The 15,961-nt window shown below is 42.2% G+C and overlaps 1 protein-coding gene across 1 annotated transcript in view; it reads left to right on the top strand.

The window, feature by feature from the left end:
- The window catches only part of CRACR2A (calcium release activated channel regulator 2A), a 727,465-nt gene extending 720,913 nt beyond the window's left edge, over positions 1-6,552 (top strand). The window contains exon 18 of the mRNA XM_085652578.1: positions 4,798-6,552. Within this exon, the coding sequence (XP_085508704.1) occupies positions 4,798-4,885 (88 nt within the window). The 3' untranslated portion in view covers positions 4,886-6,552. The remainder of the gene's footprint in view (positions 1-4,797) is intronic.
- Positions 6,553-15,961: the final 9,409 nt, after the last annotated feature.

Here is a 15,961-nt window from a genome sequence, read left to right as displayed (position 1 = left end):
AGAAGTGCTATTGGCTGAAAGGCGCACAGGGAGCTGAAGCTCTGTTAATATTGATATCAATGTATCCAATGAGTGCAAAAAACAAAATTGAATCACTGTTGTCGAAATCACTTGACATGACCTCTCCATCAATCCCGAGTCAGAAATATGTTGCCAGGCAGGGATTGTGACCTAGGCCTGAGGCAACTGATTGACAGGGGTAGCACGTGACCAGCAGAACAAACACGCAAACAGGAAAAACCCACATTAATCCCACAGAGGGTAGCGCTCAATGTGTTGCCTAATTTTGTGGCTCATCCGGGCTGGCTGTGCTGGGGGTAGCAGAGAACAACTTCTTAAGGTCCTTCTTAAGCCTTCTTAAAAGCACGCCTTTACTTCCCCTAAGGTGGGACATGGGCGACAGCTCTATTATGCGTAAGGCCAGCTACAACCTCTTTTCTATTGGTGGATGCTTAAGAATACCTTTTTAGCTCTTGCTGAATACTATATTGTTTTCAGGGACAGAGCTGAAGCAGATACAAGCTGTAGAATAAAGTGCATATGTTTCGTTAAGGACTCACTGTCCCAAATAGGCCTAGAGGATCATTGGTGTGACAATGAGAGTCGTTCACATCTCTACAAATAGATTCTAAAGGGCATTTATTGGACTCATGTGTGGGTCCTTGTTGTGAACAATATGAATTATGGATCGCTTACAAGTGAATTTTTAGATTTTAAACCATATAGCTAGTTCAAATGGTTTTTAGATTTAATTCTAATACTTTCTGCTAGACATTTATATATTAAGTTTTGCCATGGCACTTTACAATTTCAGTCTTTCTGATCCACATGAAAATCAAAAATAGATGACTCCACTGTCTGCCCAGTGTGTTGTTATGTGGAAGAGACTCTCTTTCTTTTTCTTCTTCCAGGTTATGAACACCCAATAAAGCGTTGGCTCCTCCCGATATATAGACTCCTTGGGGTTAGGCAGTACCCAGTGGCACTCAGGCTGGTACGTGTTGAGACCAAAGAATCCATCATTTGTGCAGTTGCCAAATATTTATACTGGAGTTGTAGTATTAGAGCCAGAGTATTGAGGTAGTAGTTGCAGGCTGGATAGTCTAGGAACTGAGATACTCCACGACTGGGTATTGCCCATTGTTAGACCTGTCATCCTTGGGTTGGTTTTTCCCCAGACCTTTTACCTCCCATTTTTGCTGATTCATTTTGTTGGCCTTAGGACTTTGAGCACTTTACAACTGCTAACCAGTGCTAAAGTGCATGTTCTTCTCCCCTAAAACATGATGAAATTGGTGTATAGCTGAGTGGCATATTTGTTGTACTGGTAAGTCCCTTGTAAAGTGGCATACCATATACTCAGGGCCTGTACTTCAAATGCTGCTAGTTGGCTGCAGAACTGATTGTGCCACAAAAGTAATCTTTCAAACATGTCTCAGGCCTCCCAGTGCATTTAAAACTACTTGCCAGGCCTTAGACTCCCCTTTTATTGCACATAAGTGACCCGAAGGGCAGGGTGCCATGTAAGTAACAAGCAGGACATGTACTTTTATGTTTGACATGTACTGGTAGTGACAAACAGCCTGTTTTGTTTTTCAATACTGTGAAGCCTACCCCTCTAATAGGCCAGCATTGGGAATTCCTTAATCCACTTTTAAGCTGTAATTTCTTATCAGAGAGGAGCTTTTCCATGTTTCGTATCTTTGGAAAGGTAATGATAAAGCCTCCTTACTGGTGAAATGGATTTAACATTACTGTTTTAGAAATGTCACTTTTAGAAAGTGGACATTTCTCTTCACTTACTGCTCTTTGTGCCTGACAGCCTGTCTACACATCTGGGGTGGGTGGCAGTTACATGTTGTACATTCCCTCTAGACAGCCACAAACACAGGGAGGTGCGGCTCATCTGCATTCTGAGCACTGATCTGAATTCATCTGCATTTTGGTGGGTCTTCCTGGGCAGGGAGAAATGGGAGGGGCTGACACTCACACTTCAATACGTAGTGTCCACAGACAAATCACTGATTTACCCCACACAGATAGTTGACAGGCAGGACTGGGCTCAAAGGAATACTTGTGCACTTCAGAGAGCTGCTTTGAAGTCACCCCCCACATCAAAGGCCCTCTGGGGTATACGTACTGGGTCTCTGACCCCCCTAAAATCAGACACTTCTCGATCTTGAACAGAAACTCTGTCAGCAGGACTGCTGTGCTGCTTAAAGGACTCAACTGGACAGCTTTTCTGTAAAGACTGATTTTCTGTTTGTTTCCCTGCTGCATGCTGATCCCTGACTCTGCTGAGGGAGAGCTGGGCTCTGCCTTCCCTCCAAGTGATCTCCAAGGGCTTGCTGGTTTGCCTCCTGTATTCTGAGGTCTCAGGGACACAACAGATTTCCTGCAATTCTGCTGGTGCTGCTGGACTCTGACTTTTGTGAGTCCTACCCTTGCCTTATGTGCCCTCTTTAATTTCTGGGACTGAGAAGTGGGTTCTGCAGCTGTTTTGCTACAAAAATGATGCATTGTCACCTTTGTACCGATCGGAACCACACATCGCCCCTCAATGCCGACGCAGAGGCTGTTCGACGACAGCAGTTCTACAGCCTGTGGGTCCCGACAACTATGTGCAGCTCGATGATGATGCATTTTCTACACCTCCATGAAATTTGATGAGGATGCAGTGACCCGAATGTGCAGAAAACAATGACGCATCGAGCCCTCAGCATCGACGTTTTGCTCCTTCCAAGGTACTTTATCAGCGGTCCCTCCATGGGTCCTGTAGCCGACTTCGTGGTCGGCCTGAACTTTGGATTTGCACCGGCCCCTCGAGACCTCAAGTAACCTTTTGACCACTAGTGTTTTCTAAGCACTGCTTTTGCATTTAATCTTTAGGAATTCCTATCTCGACTTCTATTGATTGGATTTTTGTACTTTTGATCTTATTGTGCTCAGATAAGTATAAATAAATATTCTCTATTTTCCTAAACCTGTGCAAAGTCTTTTTTGTGGTATATTCATTGCATTACTGTGTGTGTGTTTTGCACAAATACTTTACACATTGCCTCTTTAGATAAGCCTGACTGCTGAGTGCCAAGCTAGCAGATGGTAAGCACAGTTTTGTATTGTTGTTTTTGGAATGAAAGCTAGGTCTTTCCCTTGCTCTCCTCAGAGACAGACTTCATGTCAATCTTCGTGTTGAATCAATACTATAGAGAGTTTCATGATTCTCTACTGTCTTTAAATTGAGCCGTCCCTGTGACTATATGTTCGTTGATTTATTATTTGCTATATGCTAGACCATATTTGCTTTTGGCTACTAACTAGACTAGGACTCTGATTCCATTGATATACGATCATTGAATTTGTTTGCATTTTGAGTATTTTGAATTGACTGACTGACTGTATTTGCCTTTTGTAATGATTTATCCATTTTAATCCTTCATGGTTTGTATTTGAACTTTATCTGAACCTTGTCGCATGTGGATGTTCTTGGCTAGATTCACCTGTTAAGGTTCCCTGGGTTTTCTTGTAATTTTATGGCTAGGGCTCTTGTTCTTTGGAGCTTACACATAACCCTAACAAGTCACATTATCCCTTTTAATGTTAAAAACAATGACAAGGGTGGGTTTGTGTCCCTCTTTAAACTCCTCGTTAACCCTCGCCAAACCCATCCTTACTTCTCTCTTTGCCCCGACCATTCTGTAGTAAGTATTCCCCATTTTCCCAACATCCTCCCAGTCCCTTTCACATTTACTACTAAAGCAAATGTTTATGTGTGCTGAGATCTCCACAGTCGGGCAGTAATCTCCACACATAAAAGATAGGAGCGGCAGAAACCTCCGCGCATAGGTTAGTGAATGGCATTTCGGAGTACCTGAATTGCACTGCTAGACATACTACAAAGTTCAGTTTGTCATTAGGCCCCATTATGTCTTTACAGATTTTCATCAAAACTGACTTGTTATCCAGTCACATTAATGTTTTAACCCCTTCAGTGCCCATGACGAGATAGTCTCGCCATGGAGCGCGGTTGCGCTGTGCCCATGACGAGACTATCTCGTCATGAACCCCGCCCGCTAATGAAACGCCCGGCACAGGGCGTGGAAAGGGCAGGGCACTGAAGAGGTTAAATGTGTTTTTTGTAATTTACCTGTATCTCTTGTGCATAGTTAGAGTTTGCAATGAATAGCACACAGACATAAGTGCTCTCTAAGAAAATTAGTTAATTAAGTGTATCTTTTGAAAGTTAAGTTAAACTCCGACAGTATTATCGCCATGTCATGTTCTTATGCTGCTAGAAAAAAGATGTCATTTTATGGAATCATCTAGTTTTATTTTGCACCATGACACTAATAACAAATGTTGTGATTTTTGATTAGTAATTAGAATTGTTCCCATTCTTGTGCATGTCATAAGGTTTTTCACACTTACACGGGTCACTTCCATTTTATTGTAATCGCAGACAGGATGCATCTATCCATCTCTGTAGTTAGAAGAGATAATTGTACCAACATATCAAAATAGCTAGAACATACACCCTACAGTTCTCATATTAATGGTTATGCATACTGATTTTAGCAAAGCAAGATCATTGCTTTTTGTCTCACCAAATGAAATGTAAATAGCATAAGTAAATCAAAACAGATAACATACAAATGAATATAACTGGCATTTTGTGTATATGTGTTACACCATTCTGAATCTCAAGGCTTTCCCAGAGGTCAGAGTTTTGAGGAATTTTATTTTGTTTTTTTTAAATATCCGAAATTGCTAAGATTCCTTGTTTTCTTTCAACCCTAGGATATTAAAAGAGCAAGAAGATAAAGTAAAAGAAAAAACTGTTGAGTTACTTGATTCTTCAAAGAAAGGAAGTTGTTGTTCAAAATAGTCGAACTGGGTTGCCTGCGGTATGACAAGGATCTCAAACTTGTGTCTCTAGCAATGCGGTGACTATAGTTCACAAATTTCTACAGTGGATATTTCATTTGACCCAACATTGTGATTATGCCACTAAAAGACTTCTTTTCTCCATGGGACTGGATTTAAAAAACAATGACTTTGCTTTGGATTAATCCAGCTTTGATTGAGTCAGCGACACAGAGCGAAGGTCTTCTCCATAAAAGATACTTATTTGTTTACAGTTGAAGGAAGTCTAGTTGAACATCTGCCGTTTGTGATAAAGTTACATTAATAATGGAATCCACATCTACCCAACAGGATGGAGGCAAAATTACTTTATTTTTCTCTAAAGTAGTTAGAAGAATTGTGTCATTTACGTTCAAATTAACTTATTGAATGTAAGCCTGATCAACTCAAAATAGGATCACTGTGGTTGCAAATCTTTAAACAAATTAATCAAGTGCTGAGGAATTAATTCCACTCAAATGGCAAAACTGTGTAAACATATGAAAAGTTCCAATTCAGCCTCATTCTAAGAACAAAATATTTCCATCCCAAAGAATAGCAGATGCCCTCTAGAGAGCCAAATAATGTTTTGTCGGAATAACACTAGTATCGTTTCACATCTCCAGGAGCTGTAAATCAATTTCAACATTTTTCACATATTTGCAACTTCTGTGAGCAAATTGTTCAACCCATCCTGAGATATAGCCAACCTAGTATTCACTTACCCCTTTATTTTAGAATGTTGCCTATCTTCACAGACCTGATCTTCATAAAACCTGACTTTCCGCATTCAATACTTGTTCCTTGTTCTTATGACAAAAATGTACAACGCAAAGAAGCTGCTCTGACCACGTTGTCAGTTTCAACCTGGCACTCCAGGTGCTGACTCCTTCAGAACAGTTGTGAATGCTGGTTCACCATGTGTGAAAAAAGCTGGTTGTAAAGCCTTGGCTTCCACTAAAGTAATTTTCTCAGCCCAGCCCACCAGTACCTACATGCATTAGTACACAAATGTACACTTGGTACATCGGTTATAACCAAGTAATATATGTTTTCTTCACCCTTAACCTAAGAGAGCCATCTTTGTGGCTTACCATAGCAGTTCAAGGAATTATGGCGTGTCAATCATTTTTTCTAAGTACTCAACATTTTTAAATCCATCATCTTTTGTTAAGACCTTTGCAACTCACCTGTTCCCCTCATGTGCCATCCTTCAAATGTATGTCAGATTCACCCACTGCCTTCCTCTTTTCCCCTCCCAGGCTTGACATTTCTGCACTTTGAAAGAATATTTTCGGATCTAAGGGGTGATGAAAATCCTCCATAAGAATTAAGCAATTTAATTTTAGCCAGTGGACTTTTTTAGAGTAAAAATGGGTTGCTGCTAAGAAAAAAATGTAAATGTAATTTATATGCCATGACTGGTTCTTTAAAGTTTTAAAAAACATTTATTTTTAAAAGTCTTCAGATGATTATTAATTGATGAGCAAATGCTGATTTTTAAGAAAATGTATTTTAATAGTAAAACACTACAATTTCTTGGTGTAGTAACTTTATATTCCTGTAAATGTATGAATTATAATTTTTTCTGCTAAGATTATTTGTAAATGTTTGAAATATTAAGACATATAGTAAAAGGACCAATGAGAATTATGTGGTGGAATGCTTTTATTTAAATACAGCTTCAAGTATCCTTAAAACATTTGATGAGGAAAAAGAGTCCATCTCAGCTAAGGTAATGCATATAAAAGTTTCATGCTAGTTATGTGACTGAGATTTCCTGTTTACTAAAACATATGTTTAAATGTATCATTAGATGTATCATTCTTTCATGCAGCGCAATACAGCAAGCCACCTTGTTGCACTGCGTGAAAGGGCAGGAATGTGCTGTATTTACCATTACACAGCACATTTCTGTCCTTTTCTAGCACTGGCACATTTTTGGCTGCCTAGCACCAATGCAGGCACCCTTGTTTCATAGAGCAAGGGTGCGTGCTTTTGTAGGCAGGATTGTTTTTGTGCAGGAAGGAATACCTTCCTGCACGAAAACAACCCTGAGGCATTTATCTCTTTCTATGTGTGCTGCAGAAGGCAGCACACGTAGAAAGAGGAAACAATTAGCAGAAATAAAGATATTTCTCCTTGTTATCCCTCACCTGGGGATACGTGTCAAATGGACTCATTCCCAGGTCTATCACTAATGGTGAATTTAGGATTGTGCCAAAATCCATGGGTGGATGTGTGGGAACATCCACACTCCACCAAAGGAACACCTTTCTACTGCAGAGTAATGCAAGCCAGCGATTTGCCCTGCGTTACTCTAGATTTTTCAAGCCATGCAGGACGACGCTAAGGTGGCCTTGCATGACTTGATAAATCCCCCTTGCATCGCACATAGGTGATGCAAAATCTTGTTAAATCTGGCCCCAAATGTTAATGTTTTTAGCAAAATACCAGCACCAACAGCCATCTGTATCCAGCCATGTCAAGCTTATGAAGAAAAAACTCAGAAAATAATTTTAAAAAGTGATTGGATAGCGGTATTAGATATGGCACTCGCTTATTGGTAGTGATGGAGCAGGTAGTGCAAAATTTTGTATACCTCCTCTATTGTTGCATGAAAATACTAATTATGTAATCTATTAACCATAATAATATTAAACGAGTATTGCATGTATACTAATCAACATTATTAAAACTTAAACTACACATGGAATTTGCTATTTGCATGGCTAAATAAAGCTTATGACTAAATTCTGTACGCATATTAATGAATAGTATATGTGGTAATAGAATACTGCATGATATATGTTGCTTTGTGATGTTGCATCATCGAGGAGGAGCGAAAAGGGTGAATATAATAGCTTTAAATGTCTCTATATGATAGATAAATACAAGCACATAGAGGGATTAGTAAAGGGTTTACATTAGAATCACCATTTCTATGAATTAATTATTCTTTTGTGTTTGTTTTGCTCAAGTTGACATCGGGGCCTAAATCCAATATGGCCGCTGACATCGCACGCAGAAGTGGCCACTGTCTCATGAGGCGCGGAGTGAACTGCGCATGTGCGAGAAATATCCTGAACCGCTTAGCGACCTTTGCTCATCATGTTCCCGGTCAAGGATGTAAATCTGGAGGTTCGCCAAGACAGGGGAACAATCAACCTTACAGTAAAACGGAACAAGCCGACACTTCGCTAACAAATGACCTCACCCCTCGAACTGTACTAAGAATTTGGGAATAAGAATCGGACGATCCCAACCAGCCAATCACGACTGTCCTAAAGCTTAAAATTGTATCTTCTTTAGCTTGATTTTATTATAAAAAGGGTAGTAGAATAGGGAGGGGTAATTCATCTCTTTTCACCTTTGTTCGTGACGCCTTTCCTGATGGTCCAGATACTGCCTGACCGCTTGATGACTGCCAACTTTTTCTAAATCCACGGGCTATGATATTTGCTTGCACGATTTCTGGTCCTTTGATAAATTGGGGACTGTAACGTGCTGAGCAGAGGGCTTTGATTTTTGGCCTGCTTTTTTGGACAATTTACGACAAAATTTGGTTATGCAGAGCCAATGAATTAGAGGACTCCAAATAGCCAGATTAGGTAAATATGATGTTCTACGATTTACTTGAATTGATCTAGAAATTCTAAACTTTGACGAGACAAATGCAAATATAAATCATTATGAAAATTTAGATAAACAATTATTGATTAACAAGAGATATGAGTTTGTGGTTTTTCATTTAAGGATTCCGAGTCTTAAAATGTGTTTTAGCTGGTTCAAAATCCCCATCAACCAATCCAACTAAATGGGTCAGTTGACCAAGTGGGTGGAGTGCCTTGATGTTTAGGATTAGGGATCTATAGGCAAAGGATGTTAATGTATAATTTGTAAAATAACTTTTCTCTCCCTATAGGTTATAAGGTGTTTCCCCCACATGTCCAGCGCTTGAATTACTCATCCCTCCTGTGTGTGCAGACTCGTGAGAGAGACGTATGAATGTTGGTGTTATGGTCCCCACGAATGACTGCGTGTGTGAATGAGCTAGTGTGATGTTGGGTCTGCGACGCAGGGAGGGTATCAGTAAATGTCATTCCCCATTTTCCAGTCCTGCGCTGGATCTGTAGGCATGTCTGACTTTCCATCCACTGCCAAACAATCCATGGAATTCCAGGGACCTGGAGTTTCATGAGCTTAGAAAAAGGGCATGGTTTGCGACCAGAAGCAGTTGGAAATCATGTTTGGGATGGTCTAGCCAATCTTTTCCCTTAGTCATCGAGCAAAGTAAGGATAACCTTCAGAGTGGCTGGTGTAAGAGTAGATGAACCAGGCCGTTACAGCATTGTGAGAAGGTGCCACTGATGCACTGATTTCACGTTTTTCGTTTTACTGCATTTCTCTCACAGAATTTCAGTGGCTGTAAACAGTAGAGGTTTCAACACAGGCATGTCTGTCTGGTTGGGTTGAATCACCAGAGGTGCAGGTTATTTGAACCTCATCTGGAAACCAGTGTAATTCACCTGTACTGGAGAAGGACTAGACAATATCTTCAAAGAAAACATAAAGTGCTCGGTTAGGTCTGCTAACACTGACGGCAATCTGGCTTTTAAATTACATGTCTCCTACAACTCCACCCTGGGAGGTGCCCAATTCTGCTGGCCACTCGGACAATGATTTGACTTTGGCAATTCCATCTCAGACTTCATCGCGTCCCTGGTTGTTGACTCCAACTCCTTAATCCTCTTTGGCAACCTCAACTACCGCTTGGATTACCTCTGTACCTAGATCTCCCACCATTTTAGCCACACGATCAACAATATCTCCAATTGTGACCACCCAGCCATACGTATCCACAATCACAGCCAATGTGATTAACTACCATGACCTCCTGGTCCATCATCACCTCGGCAGAAACCCCAGCAACTATGCGATCTGTTCACTTTGGGATGCTGTTGGATTTCTTCCCACACTTTATCTTAACTAAAGGACTGGACCCCATCTACGCAACTTTGACCACAATACTCAACAACTCCATCAGAACAGCTACCTTCCCGGACACCTGAAAACACACCACCATATGCCCCCTTCTGAAGAAAACCTCAGCTGACCCTTAGGTGCTAGACAACCAGCAACCAAGCTTCTTGCTTCTCTACCCTCCCAAAGTACTGAAGAAAATGCAAAAACAACAAGGTGATGAATGCAATACTTGAATTTATCTCAGCCACTGGCAATTGCTTGGAACAGCATCCAAATCCATAATTTTTTGCCCAACATGCCACCTCGGTTTAGACCCAGCCATATGCAAATAAGCCTTAGCCCTGTTCCTCATGGGAACAGCACAGCCCGAACTGATAGGCCAGATCCTTCCTGAACCGGAACACAAGCAACCCGTGACCGGTTTTGCCCTTGTTATGGGCTCTTCAACCAGGTGCAGCTTGGTTCCAGTTGCACAGTGAGCATGGGATCCATGTCTGGGCATAACCCATGCACATAGGGCATCAAATGCAAAAACGACAAGGTGATGAATGGAATGCTTGAATTAATCTTAGCCATTGGCCATCACTCGGGACTGCATCCAAATTCATAATTTTTTGTCCACCATGGCACCTCAGTTTGGACCGAGCCATAAGCAAATTAACATTCACCTTGTTCCTCATGGAATTATTCCAGTCCAAACTGCCAGGCCAGGTCCTCCATGAACCAGCACCCAGGACCGGTTTCACCATTGTTTTGGACTCTTCACACGGTTATAGCTTGGATGCAGTGGCACAGTGAGCCTGAGACCCACGTCTGGGCATACCCAGAACCCTTAGGGTGTCAAATACAAAAACAACAAGGTGATGGATGGAATGTTTGAATTGATCTCGGCCACTGGCATTCACTCTGGCCTGCATACAAATCCATACTTTTTCACCCACCATGCCACCTCACTTGGACCCAGCCATATGCAAATCAGCCTTGGCACTATTCCTCATGGGAGCAGCCCAGCCCAAACTGCCAGGTAAGGTCCTCCATAAGCAGGAACACAAAAACGCAGGACCGATTTTGCCTTTGTTATGGGCTCTACAGCTGAGTATAGCCTGGTTCCACTGGCACAGTGAGCCTGGACTGACGTTTGGGCATATCTGGTTCAATTAGAGCATCAAATGCAAAAACAACAAATTGATGGATGGAATGCTTGAATTAATCTCCGCCACTGGCAATCGATCAGGACCCCATACACATCCATCATCTTTTGGCCACCATGCCATCTCAGGGGCATATTTATGTAGAAATCAAGCAGCGCTCTGCTTGATGGGGAAAGGGCATTAATGCACTGTATTTAACATAATACAGCACATTCTTGCCTTTTCCAAGTGCTGGTTTACAATGTGCTGCCTAGTGCCAATGCAGGCACTCTTGCACCATGCTGAAACTGGCCTGCTTTGCAAGCAGAATTGGTTTTGGGCAATAAAAGACACTTTACTGGTAAGGGACACCTTCCTGCACAAAAACTATTCCCTGAGGTATTTTCCAGCACACATAGAGGAAAGAACGAGGATAAAAAAGAAGATAATTCTCCTCGTTGCTACTCCACTGGGGATGTGTAGCAGTTTTGGCACATTCCCAGGTCTACCACTTTTGGTAAATCTGGGAATGAATCAAAACCCATGGGTTTTGCATGGGAACACCCACGCAGCACCCATGGAATGCTTCCCTCGGTCAGAGTAACACAAGACAGCGATTTGCGCTGCGTTGCGTTACTCCGGATTTATCAAGCCACTCAAAGCCACTCAAGGGGGCCTTGCGTGGCTTCATAAATTGCATCTTAAGGGTTGCGTCACTTTTGCACCCCATTGTGTGGTGCAAAAGGAATGCAACCGTTTGATAAATATGACCCTCAGTTTGGACCCAGCCATATGCAAATCAGCCTTGACCCTGTTCCTCATGGGAATTGTTCGGCCTGAAATGCCAGGCCTGATCATCCCCGAACCGGAACTCAACCAACTGAGGACCGGTTTGACCCTCGTTATGGGCTCCTCAGCCGGGAATAGCTTGGTTCCAGTGGCACAGTGAGCTCAGGACCCACATCCTGGCATACTCAGCACACGTAGGGCATCAGATGCAAAAACAACAAGGTGATGGATGGAATGCTTGAATTAATCTCAGCCACTGGCAACTGCTTGCGCCCGCATCCAAATCCAGCATATTTTGCGCTCCGTGCGACCTCAGTTTGGACTCAGCCATATGCAAATCAGTTTTGACCCTGTTCTTCATGGGAATAGTCCCATGAATTCACTTCGCTTTACTTACCTTGGGAGGTTCCAGGGCTGGTGCCAACAAGCAATGACAGTCTTACTGCTGTCTGACGTTGTGAAGTAGTACTGCAAAGAAGTGATTGAGGATTATAAACTCCTATCTTTGATCTGAACACTGATCCTAAGCATCTTCTGTTCCCTGAGTGACAATGGTGCACACAGTTGACAAAACAATTACAGTCAAAAGCTTGTTCTTCAAGTTGATGAGTGTCCAATACCACATGAAGCCGCATGTTGGTCTTGAACTTTGTGCTGCATAATTTATTAATTTATACCTCAGTAGAGGTGTTTATGTTTTTTCATCAGCTGTGTTTATTTTTCCACTCAGTTGTCATATGAACAGCTTGCATTCCCTCCATGTCATTTGTTGCAGTGCAATTGGTGTACTTTTGTTTGCCTTGGGTTGCTGTTCTTTTCATCATGGGTGAGTGTACTTCGAAATGATTTACAGCACAGGCAGATCAATCTCTAAAATAGTTAAGATACCGTGGATAATTTTACATCAGATAAATGTACTATTCATGCTTTACTACACTATTTTAACACTTTTTAAATATTGGAATGCTGGTTTTGGACAATGGCAAAAAGAAATCCAGTCAAAACTAAGGGGCCTGCAGAATGCAGCACACACAGTAAGAGGAAGAAACGAGGAGAAATAGAGATATTTCTCCTTGTTACACCTTCCCAGGGTAGGTGTAAGATTGTGATGCAATCCCAGGTTTTCAAGTTCTTGTAAATCTTGAAATGCGTCAAAAACCATTGGAGTTGAGTGGGAACACCCATACAACATCCATGGAACACCTATCCAGGGCAGAGTAACGCAACGCAGTGATTTGCACCATGTTGCGTTACTCTGGCAATGGGCAGAAAAAAAGATAGGAAAGGTGGAGGGCAGTAATTCCCCTGACATCTATTCCAGAGCCAAAGCAACAGACGCTTGTACAACAACAGGAAATCTTACCTAGAAGCAGAAAAACAGGTGATAACAGGCAAAATGAAGTAATTGGAAACAAGTTCAAGAACTTTTAGCCAATAGGATGTGCAATGGCCTGGAGTAGGCAAGATAAAAAAATTAAAATAAAATAAAACCAAAGATCACCCCTCGATCGCATGTTGGCCTGATGAGGAGGCGAAGGGCTGAGGTAAGTGGATTTATTGCTGTTAAGGGCCCCCATATAGTGTGACTTAACGTCAGTCAGTCCTGTTGCTTATACTTTTTTTAAGCTCATTTGCAAAGTACACAGATATCATACAACGTAATAAGCGATCATCAACACAAGAGATAAGAGCATCTAGGTGCACACTATTTCAGTTCAGTAATTTAATGTAACATACAAGTTTAGGTGTATATTTTGATAGTAGAGCGGACAAGAACAACATGTGTTAAGAAAAATGCTCCGAATTAAAGGTGTGAACGGTGTTCAGTATACCTGTCTGTTAGACCTGACATCCTTGGTATAGTATTCCACCAAACTCTGGGGCATATTTACAAAAAAGTGACGAAGCGTGTCATTAAGGGGAGACAACGACGCTATCAGTACCATGCGCTTTGGTAACAATGCGGACGTTACATCGTCTGCGTTGTTACCACGCATGGCATTACATCGCAAGTCATTTCAACGACTTGCGCTAGATGGCGTGCAATACCAGTGAATGTGTTGGATTTTAAGTCCAACACATTCCCTGCTGTTGCGCTAACTGGAGTAGGAATAGTAGTTTTTACTATTCCTAAGTCCAGCACACCATCTAGTGCAAGTCGTAGAAACGACTTGCGATGTAATGCCATGCGTGGTAACAACATGGACGATGTAACGTCCGCGTTGTAACCTTCTGCGTGGTATTTGATCACGGTGTAGCATCATATATTCGTTATTAAGTCATGAAGGCTAAAGACACACTTCGTCACTTTAGAAGCTCAGGACTCCACCATATTTACTAGAATATGGTGCAGCCCTGCATTTCCCCCTGCACTGGTGCTACATATAGCTGCCTAGCGCCAAAGTGCATGGGTGCCTGTGTTGAGGGGAAGATTGTTTGTGTGCAGGAAGGCCCCCCATCCTGCACATAAACAATCTTTAAATGCTGTTTTGTAACTTCTATGTGTGCTGATTAATGCAGCACACATAGAAGTTGCAAAACAGCATTTTTTTAAAAATGTTTTTTATGTGCAGGAAGGGCGACCTTCCTGCACATAAACAATCATTGGCGTTTTGCTGTTTCCATGTGTGCTGCCCTAGTCAGCACACATGGAAACAGCAAAATCGAGGAGAAATAAAGTATTTCTCCTCGTTTTGCCTGTTTAAGCCCAAGTTTTCCCTGATCTTAATTTTGGCACTCTTGTAAATAGGGGGCAATGTCAAAATCAATGGGTGTTGCGGTGGAACGCCCACCACAACGCCCATTGCCCTCCCCTTTCACGCTAAGTGTAGCGTGAAAGGGTGCCTTATTTACAAGGCAGCGTTACGTCACGTAAGTGGCTTAGCACCGCGTTGTAAATAAGGCGAAGCTGCTATCACCATCACAAAGTCACCTATGGCTTGTAACTATTCCCCTCTTTGTCTTCGCTCCCTTACTTTGCTGACATTGTTGTATTGGCATTAGGACAATGTGCACTTTATCCCTGCTGACCAGTCCTTAAATCCTAGTGCTCTCGCCTTAAAACATGATCTAGTTTAGGGCATGTACAGACCAAGAGTGAAAACCTGCTGCTCAGGACCCAAGAGAACCCAAAATAAATCAATAAATAACATTGCTATAATGCTACAGCTATCAGAACTGAATAGCTTGAAAAGGTAGAAAACGATACCGGTTCAATTCTGACACAGCCAGATGGTTTAAGGATAAATAAATGATGGCAAGTTTCACAAAACAGCCCTGAACATCAACCCATGAGGAACACTAATTAACACAAGTAAATGGCTCAGGTATCGGCTGTGGCATTCAAATATTGTAAGTGGTGACCTGAAGAAATCTGGGCCCGATACACAAAAGTTCTGGGGCTGCTCATCTCATGCATGTTAAAGGACAGGGATTGACTGGGACTCCTTCAGAGCAGTCGCGAATCCTGTGGCGGAGGCCTGTGGTGGCAGACCTCAATCCCAGCATTCTCATTCTTGGTGTTCTATGTATAGAGCTCCTGGCTACCCCACTGGGGTTCCCCAGCACTAACTAAGCAGCAGACTCAGAAGTTGGGGATTCAGAATAGTCAGGCTTTCAATAGCTTTCAAAACACTTTTCTCAAGAGAAGATGGCGCACTGTGACTCCGGCATGGAGGGGAGCATGCAGCAATCGGTGGGGCTCTTCCTGCTGAGCCACCCTGCTCAACACACTGTAAGCTGTCAAAGATTGACTTTGCAAACGACTGCCATTGCTAACCATGCAATACTTTGCAACAACAGTCATAAGGTCGTTGTGCATACCTTCGCAGACCACAGTGGAGTAGGATGCCCTGGCTTCCCCTTTTCCCTTGCAAATCACAAGGGATCCTGATGTGTGTATTGTGGTTTTTAATAGCAATGGATAATTTCAAAGCACTTTGTGTATTCGAAATGAAAAGTTTAGCACAATAAACACAGTAATGGTAAAGTGATCTCGTTTTTGCCCTACAGGAAATGGTGTACAGACGATTAGCCCCCAGATGTTCCAGTTTACCTCTGCTTGTGGAAAGCTCATGCAGCACCCTCCCCTTTGATATGTTTATGCACGGGGATAACATTGGAGTGAGGCACAGAAGAGGACTTGGGGCAGATGG

The sequence above is a fragment of the Triturus cristatus genome, chromosome 4_1, assembly GCF_964204655.1.
Source record: "Triturus cristatus chromosome 4_1, aTriCri1.1, whole genome shotgun sequence".
Classification (NCBI taxonomy): domain Eukaryota; kingdom Metazoa; phylum Chordata; class Amphibia; order Caudata; family Salamandridae; genus Triturus; species Triturus cristatus.
The sequence above is the reverse complement of the archived record's forward strand: the minus strand, read 5'-3'. Positions and strand labels throughout refer to the sequence as shown.